This window comes from Vicugna pacos, chromosome 7 (genome assembly GCF_048564905.1).
Source record: "Vicugna pacos chromosome 7, VicPac4, whole genome shotgun sequence".
Classification (NCBI taxonomy): domain Eukaryota; kingdom Metazoa; phylum Chordata; class Mammalia; order Artiodactyla; family Camelidae; genus Vicugna; species Vicugna pacos.
This window is the reverse complement of record NC_132993.1, coordinates 39,741,247-39,762,838: the sequence shown is the minus strand read 5'-3', so window position 1 is coordinate 39,762,838 and position 21,592 is coordinate 39,741,247. Positions and strand designations below refer to the sequence as shown.

Sequence of the window (21,592 nt, the reverse complement as noted above, 5' to 3'; positions counted from 1 at the left end):
TCAAGTGAAATCAGCAAGTATTTATTTAAACTCTCAACCCTCCCCACTATGTTTTTTGTCCCTGTCTTACCACCTTTTTCCAAATTCTCACTTCTTTTGATTCCTGTATCAAGACCCAATTAATCCCACTGTCAGAGTCTCTCCTGCTCCACATCATTGTCTCGAGAGAAGCTACGTTCTTAGGGCAGGAGAAGGCAGATAAGGTTTCATCCTAAATGACAACTGACTGGTACTGCTTGCCTGGAACTCTGTGCTAAGAGGAATATTAAGGACAAATCTACAGCTTGGTAAGAAAAAAATTGATTAGTGATGTCTGTCACAGTCAAGAGGTTTGGAGGGAGGCACTTGGACTCGTATTTAACATGCCCCACGGAGTCTGCATCTACCTGTGAAGCTCCTCACAGAGGATGCAAGGTGGCCTACACGAGACAACCTAGCTCCCCGGGCCCTGTGCCAGGGAGTGACACACGCACTGAAATCAGGGAGGATGAGAAGAGAGTCACCAGAACCTCAGAGGTCAGGGGGAACATGGCTCTGCTATTGTTAACATCAACAAAATCACTCCAACCCTCGCCCGTCCTCACTGATGTAGTCTACGTGGTATCTTTATGTAAACTGTCCCCCCTCCTATTAGAAATAGGTAGAGTAGGCATAGTACATACATACTTAAATAGCTAGCATTAGAATAGAGAAGACAAAATATCTATGTTTGACATGAATACCATATGAGAATTAGGAGCAAATGGTATCTTTAACTCTCAGCTTTGACTGAAGCTGTCCAGGCTGATCTCACGTTTATAAGTCCATTTTTTTTCAGAAACTCAAAGTAGAGCCACCATGCAAAAGCAAGGTGACTGCACCTTTCTGACTTCTAACCCCTCTTGCCTCTTCTCCAAGCATTTCAGCATCCTCACCGGGTCTGAATGTGGAAATTGTTGGTGGTTCCGGTGTGCTCATAGTCGTGGATGGCAGCTGAGAAGATTATAGCAAAGATCTCCAGCTCCGTCAGCCAGTTCTGAAAGGGAGATTACAGCGCAATCAGATCATCTGTCTCTTTCTCAGATAAAGTCTTCAGCTTGCTGACAACACACCCACGCTGCTGCCTTTCCACCCTGCAGCTGGAGAGCTATTGCCAAACACACGTTTTCTGACAGACAGAAAAAATTTTTTTCTTCTGTAAGGAGACTGGAGGATGTGTGATTTGAAAACAGCATGCCCAGCATGGTTGAAAGAGCTAACTAGTAGTTTTATTATTTTTTTTTCAAAGAAGCAGAAAACAACAAACATGAAGATTTTAACAGTCTTCATTACATCCTCTGCCAAATTTCAAATAAAGTTCCTAAGTAGACACAGGAAAAAAACTTTAATTTCAACACAATACCGAGAACTAAGGGTAACAGAAAACCTAATGTCTACCCAGTGGAAGGTGGGTAGGTAGAGACAGATGGAAGGATGACACCTGGCCTTCTGCCTTGTGCTTGCTGATGTTTGAAGAGACCTATCTCCATCCACGCCTCCAAAACTGGCTGCGGTTCAGAGGTTCTCAAAGTGTGTTCCCTGGACCAGCAGAGTCAGCATCACCTGGAAGCTTATTAGAAATGCAAACCCCACCCTAGTCTCACTGGATCCAAAACTTGGGGTTGCCGCCCACCGATCTGTTTCACCAAGCCATCCAGATAATTCTGACACACACTGGAGTTTGAGAACCACTGCTGTTTGAAGCTCCCTTAACTAACTTTCATTTCAGGGACTCTATGTATTCACTGATGCCTCCCCTCCCTTCTGTAAACCACGCTGCCCAATGCCCACATGATGGAACATCCATGACTGTTAGCTCACCCTTTGGTACCCTCTGCTTACTTCTGTACTACTTGACTTGGTGATTACCAGGTTCAGTGTGGTTTATTCCAAACCCAGTTTTGACAAATTGCACATATTATTATAATCATATTACTAAATATGGCATAAACCAATAAAATATAAACACAAAAATGGAGTTATGTCCATAGAACCTAAGTTCAATGCTTTGCATAGTCATTAAAAGAACTGCTGTCAACATAGACGTGACAACAAAAGAGTAGAAAACAATCCTAAACCTTCAGGTTAATTCTGCACTCAAGTTTTCTTCATAAGTATTTTAGGTTCCCATTTCCTTTTAAAGAAATGAAACCAGAAGTCTTAGACAGGGGTAGGGTTAATGTAAGACAAATATGAGTACCTAAATTAGCAGAATTCAGAAAGGAGCCTCAAGTCTGAATTAAAGATTAATGAACAGAATATATTTATTTGATTTAATTTAACAAAATGATTTAAAAATGAACAAATCAATTTTTAATAATTCTCACTTTAACTTTTTTTTTTCAACTAACTACTAATCTTGGTCATCTAAGTTTCATCTAAGAGACTTCTTGAAATTATTGCCTCTTCTGAGGATGGCTAAGGGAAAAATTAACTATATACAACCTATGGAAAAAAGACTCCATAGTCAGGGAAAGAATGAGCACGGAAATAACTCAGGAAAAAAACTACACTTTTAAAAATGATTTCTAGCAGAAATCTCGCATGAAATGTCAGGAAACATTCAGCATCCTTGATAATACATTTCAAAAATCAAATTGAAGTACCAGGAATAGAAAGACACGAGGAGAAAACAACATAAGCTGAAAAAGTCAACAAAATTAAATGAACAAGAGATGAATAAATAAGTGCAAATTGCAAGAAAACTAAAATCTATCCTGAAAGCAGCAAAGGACATCATCAACAGGGTTACCACCTAATAGGGACTCACTTTGTGTCAGTCTACTTACATAAAGAAACTCATGCAACACACACAACTGCATAAAGGGAGGTACTGCTGTCATCCCCATTGTATAGATGAGAAAACTGAAGCTGGGAGAGGTTCAGTGTGGTACCCAAAGTCTCACAGCTAGTCTAGTGACAAGCCACACACTCTGACCCCAGAGATCTCACTTATAATCTTTAAGCCACTTTTCCTTTGGGTCATTGCTCATATGTTTACTCAATTTTTCATAAAATTACATAGGTATGATTTTATATTACAAATTTTCTTTATATTTTCCATTCATATATTTTTTTTTCATTTTAGCACTGTCTTTGTTTCCTTCCTTAATACCTGTCCCCACCCATCTGCCCCAACTCCCTCTATCCAGTATGTTGTATCGATGTATCTCTTCCTCCAAGCTCATGCCAAGTTAATTTAACATTTTAAAAAAAGATTATGAATGGAAGACAGCGAGCGTACCACCTAAACAAATCTGAACCACAGAGCTTCAGCCCAGCCAGCAGAAGATGTCTGCGTAACTACATAACCACAGTTCTCACATTACAAATATCAGTGTGACTCCCCTCCTTATCCAAATATACTGACAAAATCCTATCTTCAGTGTAACCTACTTCTAATCAACCAAAAACAACAAATGATTAAATGAGCACACAGCAAACAAAAAACCATAATGAAGACTGGGCTGAGCAACAATGTTGTTGGGCATTTTCAGAATGAACAACTGAGCAAGTCCCAGGGGCAAAAGCTGATTTCTCAGCAGTAAGGAAATGCTTCCCTATCGCCGAGCAGGAGTGAGGGTTGAGCAGGGCCCTGGGATGACAGGCATTAAAAGCCAGGGTGAGAACACAGAGCGAATTCAGTAGTCAGTGAAGTTTACGTGCAAAAAAGCAATATGGTCAGTGTGCCACTGAGAGGGCCAAATGAGAGCAGAGAGCACAAATAAAAGAGAAGTAAGAGCTGTACTTTTGGACTGGAATGTCCCTATAGGATGTGCAGACAATACAGAGTTAGAATCCTTATGGCTTAGTGGTTAACTGAAAGCAGAGGGGCGGGAAGAGGTTGCTGTCAAAGAGAACAACGCATTAAAGATGACCTTGGCATCCCTAGCCTGAGTGGCTGAAAAAAAAGAAGGTGTGTAGCGCTAGATGGCATCATTAATAGAAACAGAGCAAGTGGGAGAAGCAATTTTGAGAGAAACTGGATTTCACATTTTCATATGGCTCAGATTTCCTTGCCTTTTTCCAAATTCATTATTGTGAACCCAGAAGGTTTCACGACAACCCATAAAGAGTCAGAAAGTTAAGTTTCACATACATTTTAGTCCAGATTTATCAAAGTATAACAAGGTACAAGTCACAGATCCTAGCCTCCAAAAAAATGAGCAAAAGGAAAATTAATGGCTTCTCGCCTGATAAAAGCAAGGAAAGGGCCAAAGGATAACTTTGGAGTTTGGAATCTTTTTAACTCAGAAGCAGACTGGAGCTTGGAGTCTGGTTTATATCTATTCAATCAAGTCTTCAGTTTAATTCTGTTTAAGGAATTTCTCTTAGACATGAGCAAAAGATTCAAGCATCTTCCAGGCATCTAAGTTAAGCAGTAATGAGTAATATAAACAGACTACAATAAGTAAAACTGTTGATGTTGAGGCCCAGACGTCACTTTATCAATGGGATCTTTTGATTCCCCATGTGTCTTACAGTTTATAAAACTGAAATGATTTCAAGCGTTTTTTCCCCACTTGGTTTGTAATGAAAGGTTAGAGTAACAATATGTTTGTTCTCCATTCATCGGAATGCTTCCTACTGTTTTTGAAAGCTTGCATCGAAAGAAGTTTGTTTTGAGCTGCATTTGCAAGAGAGTAGGCAGGAAGTAGTTTCTACATTTAAGAATGATTCTGAATATGGCCCGAATTGATAATGAAAATTCAGTGGCAAATGAGATCATTTTAAAACAGTATGCAGTATATCACGATCACTGGCTGCTATGATATAACATCTATGTTAATGATAACATGCATTAGCATGAACGCTTGGGAGTTTTTCAAGAGGGCTAAAAAGGCTGTGTATGATTCACCTTCATGTCTCCATAGTACACTGTACACAGCAGGTACTAACTATATATAATATACAATAATATGACATAGAACTATACACATCAAATAGATGAATTCAAAGTACATATTCACATCCATTTTGGTCCTCACCACAATACTTTGAAGCACACATGAGGATCCTGTGGTGTAAGAGTATCAGGGACTCTTTCTTTTTGCTACCAGCATAGCAGAAGCATGGCTAAATATTTAAACACATGGCCTCAGAAGTCAGACTTGTGTCCTCACATGGTCTTTCCTCAGAGCACCTGCATGCCTGTGCCCTAATCTACTCTTCTTATAAGGACACAAGTCATATTGGCTTAGGGTCCACCCATACGACCTTATTTTACCAGAATTTCCTCTGTAAAGTCCCCATCTCCAAATACAGTCACATTCGGAGGCACTGCCGATTAGGACTTCACCACAAGAATCCGATGGTGGTGGAGGGGGTTGGACAAAATTCAGCCCATGACCAAGACATTCTGACAGGACAATCTTAACTCTGTGACTGAGCTTCCTCCTATTTTTCTATGGACTTTGTGCCATTTTCTAGTTGATTTCTTTATATAATCTGGATCTTAATCTTTGCTCTCTCTATATTTTCCTCATGTACTTACTTTATTGTGATGTTTTTTATTCTACAGAGAGTTTTAATGTACTCAAAATAATCAATATTTTGTTATATAACTTTGTGTTTCAGTGCTTATTTAAGAATTTCCTTTTTCAAGGCTATAAACATATTCTTATATTTTCTTCCAGTTTGAGCAAATTTTTCATTTTTGTACTCACTCACATCTTTAATTCATTTGTTTGATATTTGGTGAGTGATTTTTAGTAGAACAAAAACATTATGTTTTTTCCAAATGAACTGTCCCCAAAACATTTTTTGAACTGAGTAATCTTTCCTGTATTCTATAGACAAGTCCTCACCTTCTCACTTGCAACTCTGTCTTCATTATACTCTGGTCTATGTTCCATCCCCACCAAACCACTGGGACTGCTCATGACAAGGGCACCAATGACTTCCATGTTGCCAAAGGCAGTGGTCACTTCTCTGTCTTCATTCTACTCGACCTTTCGGCATGTCCTGCACAAGTCACAATTCTCTTTTGGGGCACTTTCTTTCCTCGGCTTCCAAGGCCCCACACTCTCTTGAGTTTTGTCCCAATGTTACTGGCCACTCTTTTTTAGTTACTGTTGTTGCATCTAATTCTTCACCCTCATTTAAACTTTAGACTGCTCCAGGACTCATTTCAGAGCCCCTTCTACTTCTCCATTCATACCCTCTCTTTAGATCATCCTGTCTGGCTCCATGTCCTTAAATAATGTTGATACGTTCATGATTGCCTAATCTGTGTGTCCATCCCTGACCTCTCCCCAGAACTCTAGACTCCTTTAGTTTTCTTCCTGCTTGACATCACCACACTGATATCTAATAAAGATCTTAAACTCAACACGTCTAAATCAGAAACCTCTTGACCTTTCCTTCCCCCAAAGCCTGCTTTGCTATCAGACTGTCATCAACCTTGTTTATCAAACCAGAAATCTAAGATATACTCTCAATTCCTCTCCTTAATATCTCAAACCCTATTCACCATTCAATTCCTTTAACTCAACCTCAGAAACAGAATTTTTTGTCCCTATGTCCCAGCAATGTCCTTCCTCATCCAAGCTACCATTATCCCTCCAGGAGACTCTGCACTACTCTTCTAACCAGCTGCCTCGAGAGCCATTCTCCACAGTAATCCTTGTCAAATCTTTATCAGATCACCTCACTGCCCTGTCTAAAACCCTTCAGTGGCCTCACACTGCACTTAGAATCACCCTGGAACTCACTACCCAGGCCTAAGCTGGACTGTCTCGAATTAAATCTTACCTCCGGAGAGATGCCTTTCCTGATTATCTAATAAAACTCCCAGTTTTCCCTATGTGGGCGCCCTATTTTAATTCTCTGCAGAACACTAGTGATACTTCCTTGTTTACTTTTTCATTGGTCGTCTATCTGTAATCACCCACTAGAGTGTAAGTTCTGTAAGAACACTAATGTATTCTCATTCTATAAAAAGTACCTGGCACATAATTAGGGCTCAATAAAACTCTGGGTTCAGTTTTTCAAACTCTAATCCATTCCATTTATATATTTTTCTATTTTTGTACAAATACCACACTGTTTTTTATTACTGTAGCTCCAGCAGGTATTTTAGTATCTAGTATAGTAAGAACTAGCCCACCACATACATTGTCTTTTTCAAAACTTTTTTTCCTAAGGTTTGTTAAATATCTAATTTACATAAATTTCAGACTCAGCTTATCATGTTTCATGTTAAATCCCACTGGTATTTTTATTGGTATTGCTTTGAATTTATAGATTAATTTGAGGAAAACTGACATCTGTTTAATACCGAGGCTCTCTATTAAAAACATGGTTCATTTCTTCACTTATTTAAACATTATTTTTGTACCCTTTCATTTAGTTTCACAGTTTCCTTTTCATTAATTTTGAAGTTCTTCGTGGGTAATTTATAGATTTTTAAAAACTGTTGGGAAAGTATGTTTTTCTATTATACTTATTAATTTCCACTGTACAGGATGACTATTTTATCCATATATTATTGAGGTCTTTTATTTGATCTAATAATTTATAGTTGGTTTTTTTGCTTGCTTGTTTTTTGGAGGAGATGATGAAATTATTTTCACAAGATGCTTCTTCAACTTTTGTAGATACCATACTGCATTGACTGAGACCTCAGAAAAATGCTCACTCGCAATATAAATGTGGGCATCCCTGTTTTGCTCCATGCTTTTATGGAACCACCATTAACTATAACATTTGCCTTAAATTTCTGGCAGAAATCCTCTATGACATTAGGTTTCCTTTGTAGCATTTAAAACCAGCTCTTTAAATAGTATTTTTAAGAAATCAGCTTTACAATAAAGGAGAAATGAAAACCAATGAGAGAGGTTTATGGAAAATCTCATGAAGTTTTAATAACAATAATTCTTAACTGTTGAGCTTCTGTTATGAAGCAGACAGCACACTTCATATTTTTGATACTTTATTTCTACTTCCTACCTGTGCTTCCTAACCCTCACTATACTTCTACAAGACAGAATACCTTCCACCATTTTAGAAATGCGGAAATACGGGCTCAGAGATTCAAGCAATGTATCATAGGTCACAAAATCTAATAAGTAATTAAGCGAAGATTTATATCCAACTACATCTAGCTCCAGAGCCCATACTCCTCCCACTGTATTCCGAATTTAATTCAGTGAGATATTAGACCAAGCCTTCTGACATGCCCTTAGAAAAGATAACAAATGTGTATTGGGTTTATGGGCTAATTAATAACCACAGCCAAAGAACGTCTATCTTGACGTCAATTCTGAAGAAGATTTCTGAGTGAAAAGCCATAGAGACCTAGCTGTTTGTAAGTAACAGCTATATCTTTAAAATGGATGGCTTACATCAGGGCAAAGAGGGCAAAGGCATAGATTACCAAGTTGAATGGGTTTGTTAATACAATGAATTACAGAACAGAGATTCAAATACATCTGAAGAGCTAAATGCTGGAGCAAAATAAGCAAGAAATTCCAAATGGCTGGAGGTAACAATTGACTCTTAGGTCCAAAAAAATCAAACACACATAAATAGGATAAGAATAACCACAGCCCTTGTGAAAAGGATCTACTGGTTTAAACCAAAAGCTAATTATATACAACATAGTTGCTAAGTATGGATATCACTGTGATTGACCATAACAAGAGACTAATAGTATCATTGTCCATAGCTGGAAATACATTTTTGGTTACAGAAATTATACTTAATTTGGCCATAGCCTAGTAAGGCTGCAAGTCACTACCAGATAGTTCTTTCATCAAGTCCAGGATGGAAAAACATTCAATGGTAATAAATGACCCCAAGATTTTCCACAACTTGTTGCACTTCTTGTGGGCTCAACCTCATCAGAACAGAAATAGTCTCCAATTTAAAAAAAAAAATCGTCATCACATCTTTTGTGTCATCTGAGTTCCTATCTGTACTTACTGCTACTCCCGTCTTATAAAGGAGGTAATGCACAGTCTGTGTGACGTCGGCAGCATGCATTAAGTTGTGATAAGGATTTTTGTGCTTGCTGTATCCCACCTCCAGGGCCTCCACAAAGGAGACAAGTGCAGAAATGGGAATCTGAAAGAGAGTGGCAAGGTGAGTTAGCTAATGATTCTGCAGCTCTGAGTAAGGACGCAAACATCTAAGGCATTCTAGCTGTCTCTTTCTGAAGGTGCAACATATTGCGTGAGGAAATTAGAACTTTCCAAAGTTAGTTAAAAAAATAAATCACTGAACAGGTTATTGGATAATTTGAAAATCTAACAGGAAGTCCCTGCTCCACCCTGCAAATTGTTCTTTGTTCTTCGGTTCAGAGGCCCAGGGTAATGACACAGGATCAACTCAAAAAAATTAAGGGCAAAAGGGTAGGTGTTCATTTATTTCTCAGGCAAAGGTCTTTATTTCTTGAGAAATAAATGAACACATACTATGCAGCATCTCATTTACTTGCGGGAAAACATAAAATACACAAAGATCTTAAGTTATGAAATGATTGCACAGCAAACACAAGCTGCTGCCTTCTGAAAACTGCACCCTTTAGGAGGAGAGATTGTGTACACTGGACAGGTGAGAAAGAAAACAAAGCAAAAAAAACAAGTGATAGTCTGTTCTATGACAGAAACAAGCTGTGATCTTGTGCTTATTACTTGGCAATTTATTGTTGGCGCTTTGCAATTTGGAAAAATGTTTCCAATTAGCCTAGCTGCTTTCTGCCTCAAATATGTATAATACACATGCCTTCTTCTTCTATGCGACCAAGTGAACAACTGCAAAATGCATGTACAAAATAAGGAGACTTGAAAAACACTCGTTGTACTCATTTTCTAGATCAATTCCTTGGTTTAAGGTAAATTATCGAGTACAAGACTAGGGGAAAAGGAAAGTGTGTGTTCCAGGAGACTAAAAATCACATTCATAAAAAAAAAAATTAGGAAAACGCTTCTCTCGTGCTTTGTGAGAGTATCATCTTCTTCTTCGGACACATTCTTCCATATTTACTATTTGTGGATTTAAAAATTTAAATACAGCCTTTTAGAAGTGAGAGATTAATTCTTTATCATTTGTAAAAATGAAGATCCAATGAAGCTGGGTTCTCTGGGGTGTTCCCTGGAGATCTGTGAGCCACTGAAATGCTAGGTAAGGTGTGCATGTGTGCACAGGAGCCTTCTTCTGAGAAAAGGATCTGGAGCATCCACCAGATCTTCAAGCAGGTTTCCGATGCAAAAGAAACTAAGGATCATTGCCATAAAGTGTTCATGGCTATGCAAGAAATACACCCCCAAATGTGCAGTCCTTAGGAAAGTGATAGAGAGTCATGCAGTCCAGAGAAATCAGTATGTTATATAGAGAGAGACCTGTCGTTTCTGGAGGCTAACCCACATGATGAGAGAAGTGTGAGGACGTGATAGGACAGACGCCAGCAGATGAGAGCACAGGCTCCCTGGAGAACCTGCCCCACCTTCACAGTCTGTGCAACTAGAAGACTGAGGAGGGGGAACACTGGAAACCATTCACGCTCTGTACTTAAAGCTGAAGAATTAATTTGAAGCATGAATGACCGGGAAACACCAATGATTTGTCACAGATGATAAGTGAGAGTATGTATCTGAATTTGAGCCAAGTGTCCGAAAGAGAAGTCTGTGGAGACGACAGATGTGTGCTGTGTCTCCATTACTGTCCCCTCTCTGGTGGTGGTCATGAGCACACAAAGTCCGGCTGAAATGAGATCTCAGGCTGCCAGCTGTACTTCTAGGAAGACTGGCATCTAAATGGGCAGCTCCAGCCTCTCTCTCCCCTGCTGATGAGCCCACCAGGCAAGGGAATAATGAAAAGTCTCAACACAGAGGAGTTCGTGGCAGCGGCTGTCCAGATGATGCTTCCCACGTCATCCAGAGCAATTTTCAGTCTATATTAAAAGGATTCCTTTGGTCTTAGCCCAAAAGTCATGCAAGGATGGACAAATGTGTGCAGTTCTTTTTTATTTTTGATTAGACACTGACCTTGAAACGGCTGATCAGATCATAGCGTGTCAGTAATTCATAGAAAATGAATTTCAGTGCATGATCTCCGCTGGCTTCATTGAGGGAAAAGACATCAAAGGACCACTTGTCCACATCCTACAGGGCAGGGTGGAGAGAAAGAAAGCATTAGTCAGCAGCCACTTACACAGCCACAAATTTCCCTACTTTGCAGTTGAACCTGCAGCCCTCACCTGCGATTTCACACCTGAGACTCTAATACCCTTTCCACTCTCAGACTTTTTCCAATCTGGCAGTCCTATATGGCGTTTACTGATGAAATATTAAATAGTCTTATTAGTAATAACAATAGCTATAACTTATGAGGTGTCTACCATACACTAGGCACTATGATCAGTAATAAATATACAATTTATCCTGAAGACAACTCTTAGTGGTAGGCATTATCAGTCACATCTCACAAACGAGAAAACTCAGACGTTCCTAATTTCACTGAGACCCATGGAGAGTAAGCGTTAGGGACAAACGTGGGGCCAAAACACAAACACGTGTTCCACTGACGCCTAAATTCAGGTTCTTTCCATTAACTCTCCATGACATCTGCTGAATTCCAAAATTTTAGTGGACTTCACAACAACATAGGGTGTTCTCTAAATTTCCTCCCAGTCCCTTGATACTATCTACTTACTTCCTCTTAGTCTACCATTGAGAATGTTAACCCACTTAAAAGTGTTCAGAAACACGATACAGACTACAAAATAATGTGTCATTTCAATGATCCAAACTGCTGAGCTGAAACCACAGGGCAAGCCTTCATTTCGCAAGACAGAAAAATGCTACCCCTTCTTTAGTCACTGATCTGGGGACTGAGTCCTCAAATCTGTAAGTCACTTTACTGAAAAAAGTAAAACTAAGAGCTAAGCTGGACACTCTCCTTACATACTGTTCTTGAACTTCAAAGCCTTATTTGTCTATAAATATCTACTCCAAAATATATGTAAACATTGTCTGATGTGTCTTTGATTTATTACTAGCTATTTGTGGGCATTATAAACAAAGGTGTGTTTAAGTAATAATTAAAGCAACAGTCATTTGGTTTCTCAGCATGTTAAGAGTCTCACTCTGAGCAGTTAAAGAAAGGGTACTGACCTGAGCATGATAATAAGGACCCATGTGAGAGAGACCACAATGAGTCCAAGCTAGGTGTCAGACGGTCCCCTGGAGGAGACCTTGATTCTCAAGAACTGCTGGCCCGAGTGACTGCCCCTCAGCCCTCACTGCATTCCGACATCACCTATCCATCCAAATCCTGTCCCTCTCCAAATATCCCAACCATCAAGATCACCCAGGACAATCAAGGGCCTCTCCCATGGATGCCAGGCCGCAGGAAAACCAAACTGAATACAGAGAAAGCCAACGCTTTCCAAAAGGGTTTCAAATAGATTATTTCAATTCACACTTAGTGAATTCAATTCACACCTCAGCCTTCAATAATTTCTCCTCCACTATAATAACCAAAGAAATAACTACAAGTATTGAGGATGTTTTCTCTGCCAGGCACAGTGCAATGTGTTGATGCACATTTGTAAACCCTCACAACCCTAGAAATCAGTATTACCTTTCCCAGTTTCACAGATGACAACCTCAGAGAGATGAAAAGAAGTATCTAATGACACTGGGTAGCAGAACCAAGGAAAACTCCACTGACGCTCCCTAGTGATACCATAACTGACAGATGACATTGTGAACTCAATGAACACATGCTGTGACCCAGGCCACATGCCCTAAGTACCCCAATAGGGCCTAGGCCATAGACAGTGGGGCCACTTAAGATTAACTCAAGACCGAAAGCTTCACTTTGGCAGCTATAATTGACATTGTCATCACATCCATTGTCTAGCCATTAGTCCCAAAGAAAAGTCCACTGACAGCTCAGCAGGTAGGAAAACACTCTGTCCTATCTGACAAGTTTTAATCCTTTTCATCGGAATGAATTAAAAAAGAGAAAGATTCTCCATCACTAGAAATGAAGAGATTATCATAGTAAAAAAGTCAAGATTTATTCTGAATATTAGGTCTTGGAGAAAGAGAAGGATGAGTAAATACACACAGTGAGATGGACGTTCTCTCCAGCCCCTCACTTTGGGGAGGCCATAGCTGTGAGTCTCAAATTGTGTGCTCTTTAGAACCACCTGGGGTGCTCAGAAAAAATGTTGATTTTCTGGTGGAGGACTCTGCAGAATCCTGGCTTGTGGCCTGGGATCTGCATTTTAACAAGTACCTAATTTAACTGCCTTAAACTATTCTGCCTTTTTTTTTTTAAACTAAATTTGGCCCAAGGATCATTCCCATAGAGACACTGTATGGACTTCCCAGCAGTCTAACATGAAGCAAGCCTGATCCTCCTCATTTCCTCCCATTTGAACTTGGAGTCTGTCCAAGGTGTCTCTTCCTGAGTCACACAACAGACGCCCTTCTAAAGAACAGCACAATTCTCCATTTCCAATAACCCAGCCTTAGAAGATTAGAGACACAGCACTCCAAATCAGAAGCCGGTATTTACTGAATGGAAAAAAAATGAAAAGAACAAAAATGCAACATATTTCAAATTTAGACATTGGTGGTGGTTAATTTTTCTCTTCCTTAAATGTTATTTTATGCCATGTTCTTACATTAATCATAAAAGTTAACATGACAGTAGCATGATGATTATTTTATTGAATTGTATTCTCTCAGGCTTTGGGGAAATTTTCTGCAATAGAAGAAAACAATCATGATTTCATATAAATTGCTGGCAGTGGAGCGGAAATAACCTTTTTCTAACAGGCATTAGGTTAAAAAAAAAAGAATCTGTGTCATCTCTCCAATTTCTAATTCACTTCCAATCCACTGCAAATAAAACCAGAGTCTAGGGAGGCAGAAAAATATTACATTGTAAAAAGGTCTTGAACTTCTTCAGTAAACAGGGCACACAGCCTAGAGAAACAACAGCTCCCCCCTCCTTTGCTCATATCAGCAATAGTGTGGAGAACGGTAGCAATTCAGAGTTAATACTTATTCTTGGTCTGAATCATCAAGGTAACTTCCCCCTTGGAAAGACAACATGTGTGCCTCTGAGAATTACTTTTCCCTAAGCATAAAATAACAATTTATGCACACCACAGGTTGTTCCATATTTCTGCAGTTATTTTGCATAGAAAAGATGCTCCAATTTGAAAGAAATATTTTCATAAATTTCTTAGTACCGGTATAACCACCTGTATTTATATTCATGATAAAGGAAGAAATTAAAGATAAAAGACGCTTTTAACGTTCCTAAGACTTTCACTGAATGTTTCAGGTTCAGTTATGAAAATCAATGCAATTTCATAGTGGGTGTTATGAAACATCAGATCTCATGAAGTGATTTCACAGATTAAATGGGAAATGTTGCTGTAAATTACACTGATGTATTGGGCATTCGAGTGAGGGTTGAACAGGGAGGAGAGAAAACATGTGTCTTCTTGCCATTTCCTTCTTGAGCACCCTTCCTGTTCTAAAGATAACTGAAGAAGAGCTAGAAAATGGAGAACTGAGAATCTGAAAATATAGGGTCTCACAAATTCAGTTAGTAAGTACCTCGGAGACAAGAGAAAGAGACTCTGAAATATATCATCAAAATGGCCCTCAAGGGCTCTTTCTTGACATTAAATTGATCAGGAAGCACTTCTATTCCCGATTCTGTGAATAGGGAATTTAAATTATCTTCTGAAAACATCATCAGGGAATACACTTTTCAGGTTTCAGAGAAGGACAACAATAGCTTTAACCAAAGTCAGAAGGCTGGGATATCCCTGAACAAGAGGATACACTCCATGTGCAGCCGTCAGGCAGTGTCAACCAGCTTAGTGATCCTGGGCCTTAGCACAGACCCTCCTTCAAATCCAGAAGCTAAATCAGCTTCAGCACACCTGGGATACCCTCAGCCCAGTGAGTCTGAATCAACACACACCTACAGGAATATATATCCATTTGGGGCTCTTAGGGATATTCTGTACAACTCTAAGAGCTTGTTGGATTGGGAGTAATTCTGTAGGATTTAGCCCCTTTAAATTCAAACATCTGTAAGTCTTCCCATGGAACTTCTGGGCTCATTGAGAGTCTTGGGAAAACAGGATATAAAAGAGGATGAGGGCTCTGGGGGACATACTATCTTGCAATAAAATGTTACTGAGAGCTTATTATGTGCCTGGAACTCTGGTATCAAACCTTAGTTCTTATCTCTGTGGGGTTTTGTTTTTTTTTTTTAGTCTCACTGAGTCTTAGTTTCTTCATCTACAAGATGGACATAGAGTATATAAGCAAATAATGGCAGAATTATGATCACCAAAGATCCTCTTATTATTGAATATTTATAACCAGAATAAATTTGATCTCCTATGGCTAAAGTCAGATTGAGTCTCATAATGCCAGATCACTGTACAGATCACTAAACTACTCCTGAGGCGGGAAGCCCCATAAAAAGACCGGCGGGACCCCCAGGCAGGGCCACTACTCTCCTGCCAGCACCATCTGGTTCCTTGACCTGGGGGCTCTATCTCACTTTTTGCCTCTGAAAAGGCTTGCTTACTCCTAAAATTCTATTGGTTCCCTGAGCTCACACCTGGTTATTTCCCTCACTCCTGATTGGTTATTTCTCTCCCTCCTGATTGGCTATTTCTACAAAGCTTGTTCCTAGTTGGTCAACTTTTGTTATACTTTATTTGCATATCATGTTGCAAAGTGTGAACTGGCAGCCTATAAAGGCCTGTGTAAACATACAGATGGGGTCCAGATCTTGGAGTGTTAACTCCTCTGGGCCTGCTGGCTTAATAAACCTCAGTTTTCCAACTCTCTGAGTGCTGCCTGGTCTCTCGCCTGGATCCAGGTTGCTGTCACAACTGAGCTGTAACACTGAGCTGTAACACATTTTTCTGCAATACTCCAAGGGAACAGAAAGAAACAAAACCCACAATGAGTTCGATTAAAAAAAAAAAAGACTATACAAAGACTGAAACAATAGTGATACTGTTAGAATAGATAAGAAAAAGATAATGAAAGAAAAAGTCAAGAATGACTGGGAAAAATGTAAATGAACCGTAAATGAAAACCTCATTTTCTAACAAAAAATTTAACTGTACTTTTTATAGGGTATCAGGTACACTGTAAGAACTTTTCATTAGTATTACCTTTAATGCTTCAATAACAGCTGGTGGGTAGCTCAGTCCAACCATGTTTGATGTCCGTCTATACATTCTGGAAAAGTAAGAAGGGGAAAATGCAATATTATATCTTATAGAGAAGAACTAGCAAGCCACAGACTTATACCAAGTATTGACAGTTAGTGAGAAGTCTGGTCATCTGATGACCCAAAGAACCTAAAATTTCTTTTACAGCCTTTTTCATAGTCTCTCAAGTGGCCCAAGTGTTAAATTCAAATGAAATCAAAGCAATCTCAAACATGTAAACCATTGGAAACAAAAAAATTATGTCTGTGTGCCCCAAATTGGAAATTAAAATTATTAAAATAGGTCTCCTCTTCTGCTGGAAGTGAATTATAGTATAGCATGGACAGTATGTAATGCAGTCCTTTAACGTGAATAAAGAACGCCTATGGGCAACCCATTTAGAAGAGTTTCTTCTTCAGAACTGTCAAAAACTAGAGAGAAAAATGTCCCAGGTGAACTTCGAGCTGGCCCTGGCATTTCTAAAATGTGTAATTGTGTAATAAGGATTGTAGGAAGAATAAGTTGATTTCTGGGGAAGGGGGGCAATTTAATTTCAAAGAGCAAAATGACTAACAAAATTGGAAAGTGTCACAGGGAACTCAAACCCCTTCATGAATTCCTCTGTGGGTCAATCCTCAGAGCGTCCCTGATGTGTTCCAAACGTAGACACCAACCAAATACGTCAAAGGATGATGAATAAGATAATGTCCTTCTTTAAAAATTAGAGACTGAACTCAAACTAAATCTCCAGTTGAAAAGAATTCTGAGTAAAGGCAAAAGCTTGCCCTAATGATGCTACAGAGAAAATAAATATGCTTTCGCCGTCTCTCATTCAAGACTATCTGTTTCCACCCAGAATTTTCAGCATTTATAGATACCAAAACCATACCAAAGCAAAGCTTTCATTTATAAGAAACCAGTGTTCCTTTTGCTGCTTTGGTCACTGGAAGGCAGCCGTCTTTACCTCTCCACAAATATCCCAGCCTGCACTGCGTGGACGATGCTCTTGAACCGCGGCTTCTCCTCACTCCTCCTGAGCATCATCCCCATCTGCCGCGTGAAGGTGGAGGCCAGCCAGTCCCTGACCTCAGAAGGCACTGCGTCTGACTGAATGTCACTGAGTTCATCCTCCGTATCCAGGAGTCGCCTGAACCCAAGAAACACGAACAGGACACTGAGATTAATTCTGAAGTTAGAGCTCTCTGTTCAAAGCAGTTGTTCCTTCTTGCCACCCCACCTGCAGACAACAGGTGTGAAGAAACCAAAATAAATTGGCCACCAAAAACATCCAGCACCTTTTTGCAAAGCTTGTGAAAGCCCACCATTTGTGCTTCAGGATGGTTTTCTCTACCAGACTGGACAAAAAACCCAAAGGAATCAGAGAAAGTCATATACCTTGTCTCAGGCTCTGTGGGTCTCAGACCCACTGCACTCAGGAGCATCAAGTATCTTTATTTCTAGAAGACCTGTGGACTCTGAATGGAATCTAACTAAACCCTTCATTTAAAAATGCATTCACAGGGAGGTTTATTTCATAGATGGTCACGTCGCATTATATTGTTTTAAAAATAATGGCACTTAAAAACGTTGCTAGAGACAACAATGCTGTATTATAAACTTCAAATTTGCTAACAACCTAGATCGTAATTGTTTCTACCCAAAAAAATAACAATTATGTGATGTGATCTAGGTGTTAGTTAACACTATGGTGGTAATCATATTGTAATACATAAATATATCAAGTCAACACATTGTACACATTAAACTTATACAACATTGCATGTCAATTACATTGCAATAAAAATAAATTAAAAAGAAAAATAGAGACTTTGCAAAGTATTGCCCAAATCATGCCAACCCAGTCCTCTGAAGTAATGAACCCAAGTGATACCAATTGATATTCTCCCTAGTTTGACAGGATTGTACAGAAACTTAAATGCCTAATTTAAGCAAAATTTCCAAAATAATGCAGTTCTTTATTTGAGCACAGTGATTTCAGCCATCTGTCAGGTATGCTTAGCAGATTTTTCAAACGTGTTCCTAGGTCAGACTAGAATGGAACATAAATAGCCAAAAGTTACAATAAAACTTTAAAAATTGTATTTTATACTTGTATTAAGCCCTACTAAAAATGAGTAAAAACAGGTATCTATGAAAAGGGTTTTTTTTTTTCTTTAGACATATCAGTAGGAAGGAAGGGGAGAAAATGTAAATTTGGGAAAACCATGATATCAAATTTCCTTTAACTAGGAACCAAGCAAGTCACCAAAAACTAAGTCACACAATTCTTAGATTACTGGGAAATCCTTTCCAATTGGAATTTGACACAGCAAAGTAAGACATCACAAATATTAACAGAGCAGACTGAATTAGAAAAAAGAAGAAAAGCCTTTCATATTTACCATTTCAACCTTTTTCAAAAGAAAAGCAATTTTGTTACTTTTCAAAAGCATTTAGTAACTGGAAGTGCTTTAATATTTATGGATAATTCAAGTGGAGTCAGCTAAGAAAGTCAGTAACAGACCTAAGTACTGAGGGAGGAATACTGGGTGTTTAAGTACAAATGCTTCTCCATCCCTTCAGGAGCCTCCACTTACAGATAGAAATCATGAATTAAAACATGAACATAATTTTTAAGCTGAGATGAATAATATACAATAATTCCAGTGGAACTCTAAATTTGATTACAATTCTGGTAAGATTTTTAAAAATTACTTTTCCTCCCCCTCCATTGTCTCACTTCATTGTCATACTTCATTGTCATAATGGGCACATGGGATCAGTTCAATTAGCTCCTTTTATAAATGAGGAGGTATGGAGGTTATGTGATGTCTAAATCCACCCCATTTGTGGAAACTAAAGCTCCAAGACCAACCATTTGAATGCTGCCTCCTACATGCCATGAGGGACATTTCAGAAAAGCCAAATAACAGAACACTTAAATCATTGCACTAACATCTTGTCATTTCAGCTTACCTGGTTTCATCAATGTATACGGATTCAAGCACTGTGGCTGCATATTCCAAGTTCTTCTTAAGATCTACCACGGAAGCCTCCCCTCTCTCTAACTGTTTGACCAAAGACCGTAACCTAGTGGGGAAAAGGCACGATTCAATGAATAGAGGAAATAAGAAATAATCTTACAATTTAGAATGACAAAGTTTATAGTCATTAAATATTTTTTTCTATTCCAATATATCTGAAAGGAAAATACGAATTGAACAACAGAACTGACCAGTATTTCTCAGAGGAGCAAGTTATAAAATAAATGCAAACACTTTTGCCACTATGAATCGAGAACAAAAATGTTCTCATCCACCAGGCACTGACCACCCCAACACATTCTAACAACCTTTTATCTTTCTAAGGTTTCCTAAATTAGCAATGATTTTGCCTCTTCTCTGATTTTAATGTTTTTTTCTTTTGGTCCTAATTGGATGTAATAAAGCATGGCCAGCAACAACATCACCAAACACTGCCTGAGATTCTGCTGTGTTGAAGGTACTTTTTCAGCTGTGACCACAGAGAATACCAGTCCCATGGCCCATGGGTGCTCCAAGACAGGTGAGGAGATTTGGACCACCAAAATACCCATAAAGAGCTACACAAGAAATATATGAAGGTAAACTCTTTCATTGGGCAGGAAGAAGTTCTCTAGGGGCAAATAAATAGTCTAGTTTTCTTTTCTTTTCTTCCTTTTTTTTAAGGAGGATGGATGATAAACAAAGGTACTGAGGACAAGACCTTCCACACTGCTAGTCAAGAGTTTCAGACATTAACAGAGAAACAAAAAACATGTTCTCCTCTTACTTATACGAACATTATCCCCACAGAGAAGGACTTAGTATATATGAGAGCAATAAAATGCCAATAGATTATCAAAGTCCAGCAACTGGGAACACCATAAACACCACAGAGATCAGGAGATAGGACAACTCTTCAGGCTGTTTGACAGCCAGCAAAGAATGGAAACTTTGAAGACAAACTTGAGTCTGAATTCTACTTCTCAACATATTACCTATGCAATGCCAGACAGGTTATTTAACTTCTCAGAGTGTCAGCTATTAAATGAAAACACAACCACCAAATTTCCTAGGTTGATATATAGATTAAATCAAATTAATATTGATGTACTCACATCAACCATGTGACCCACAACTTTTTTTCAAACTTTATTGAATATAATTGACATATAACATTATGTAAAGTTAAGGTTTACAACGTGCTGATCTGATACACAGACAGATTGCAAAATGATTGCCACAATAAGGCTGGTTAACACACCCATCACCTCGTTTTTTTAAAAGGCAATTGTTATCATTATTGTCATTGTTGTTATTCAGTGACCTTGATTATCAAAAGTAACCAGATGAGAAACATTCTACAGGATACTTAAGGTTATTATCAAGTCTTTATTTCCTAAGGCTGTTCCCACTTTCCTGCCTTCAAAATAGCATTCATAAGAGAGCACAGCTCAACCCACTTCTTGGCAAAGCATAAGCTACTCCCCTCCAGGTCTATATGAAAATGATAATGACAATAAGAAGGAGGAAAAACTCAGGATCAACCTTAAAAAGTAGGCAAGAGGGCCAGCCATACCAAAGAAATCCGCAGGTATATCAATGATATAAAATACAGAGGAAATTAGATTAAGGGTAGTTGCTACCTGACTTGTGAATCTCCAACATGCAAAAGGGAAATATGCAGAGGAAGTCAGCAGAGGCCTCTGCAGGCTTGGAGGTGAGGGTCAGCCTGGGGATCCCATTATCAGCACTAGAAAGTGTTCCGGTTTCAAAGGCAGCACACGACAGGGAGTTGGCAAGGAAGAGTTTACCAGTCACTCACCCACAGTGGACAGCCAGCCTGCCAAAGAATGGGGGAACTGCAGAGGCAAGCCCAGAGCTGTTCCAAATAAGGAATGGAAGCTCTTTAGCAAAACACATTCCTGGCTAAGTCTGCCTCTAATTTTGACTCTCACCTCCAGGAGCCCAACTACCCCGCAAGGCTGTTGGACTCTCCACTGGCAAAGTAAAATGAGGGTAAATTAAAACTTTTTAAAGAAAATTTCTCCCTTCATTTGAGGCTTCCCAAGATTCCACCAGGAATTGACATAAATCTCTAACAGGACCCATCTCAACTCTTAAACCTAAGAGGAAAAGACAAAACACAAAAAATGATGAGGGAAAATATAAGATTAATAGAAGTAATAATCATTGATTCTATCTTCCTATAAAAGGACGTCCTTAAAAAATAAACAGAAGTAATTTTAATTAAATGTTTTCCTAGACTGAAGAAAAACCTTTATAAGCAGATAAAAAGGGATCAAATAAAACCAGAAAAAAGAAAACATCCAACATATGC

General features: G+C 38.9%; 1 protein-coding gene across 12 annotated transcripts in view; it reads right to left on the bottom strand.

Moving 5' to 3' along the window:
- Nucleotides 1-21,592, bottom strand: part of PDE1C (phosphodiesterase 1C) — a 482,123-nt gene that overhangs the window by 89,499 nt on the left and 371,032 nt on the right. For all 12 annotated transcript variants that reach the window (XR_012074369.1, XM_072964716.1, XM_072964717.1 and 9 more), the window contains 6 exons: nucleotides 19,208-19,321; nucleotides 17,196-17,378; nucleotides 16,193-16,259; nucleotides 11,007-11,123; nucleotides 8,944-9,084; nucleotides 915-1,015 (listed from right to left, as the gene is read on the bottom strand). Coding sequence is in view for 11 of the 12 variants with exons in the window: in XM_072964716.1 (XP_072820817.1) it covers nucleotides 915-1,015; nucleotides 8,944-9,084; nucleotides 11,007-11,123; nucleotides 16,193-16,259; nucleotides 17,196-17,378; nucleotides 19,208-19,321 (723 nt within the window). In the remaining variant the exon portion in view is untranslated. The remainder of the gene's footprint in view (nucleotides 1-914; nucleotides 1,016-8,943; nucleotides 9,085-11,006; nucleotides 11,124-16,192; nucleotides 16,260-17,195; nucleotides 17,379-19,207; nucleotides 19,322-21,592) is intronic.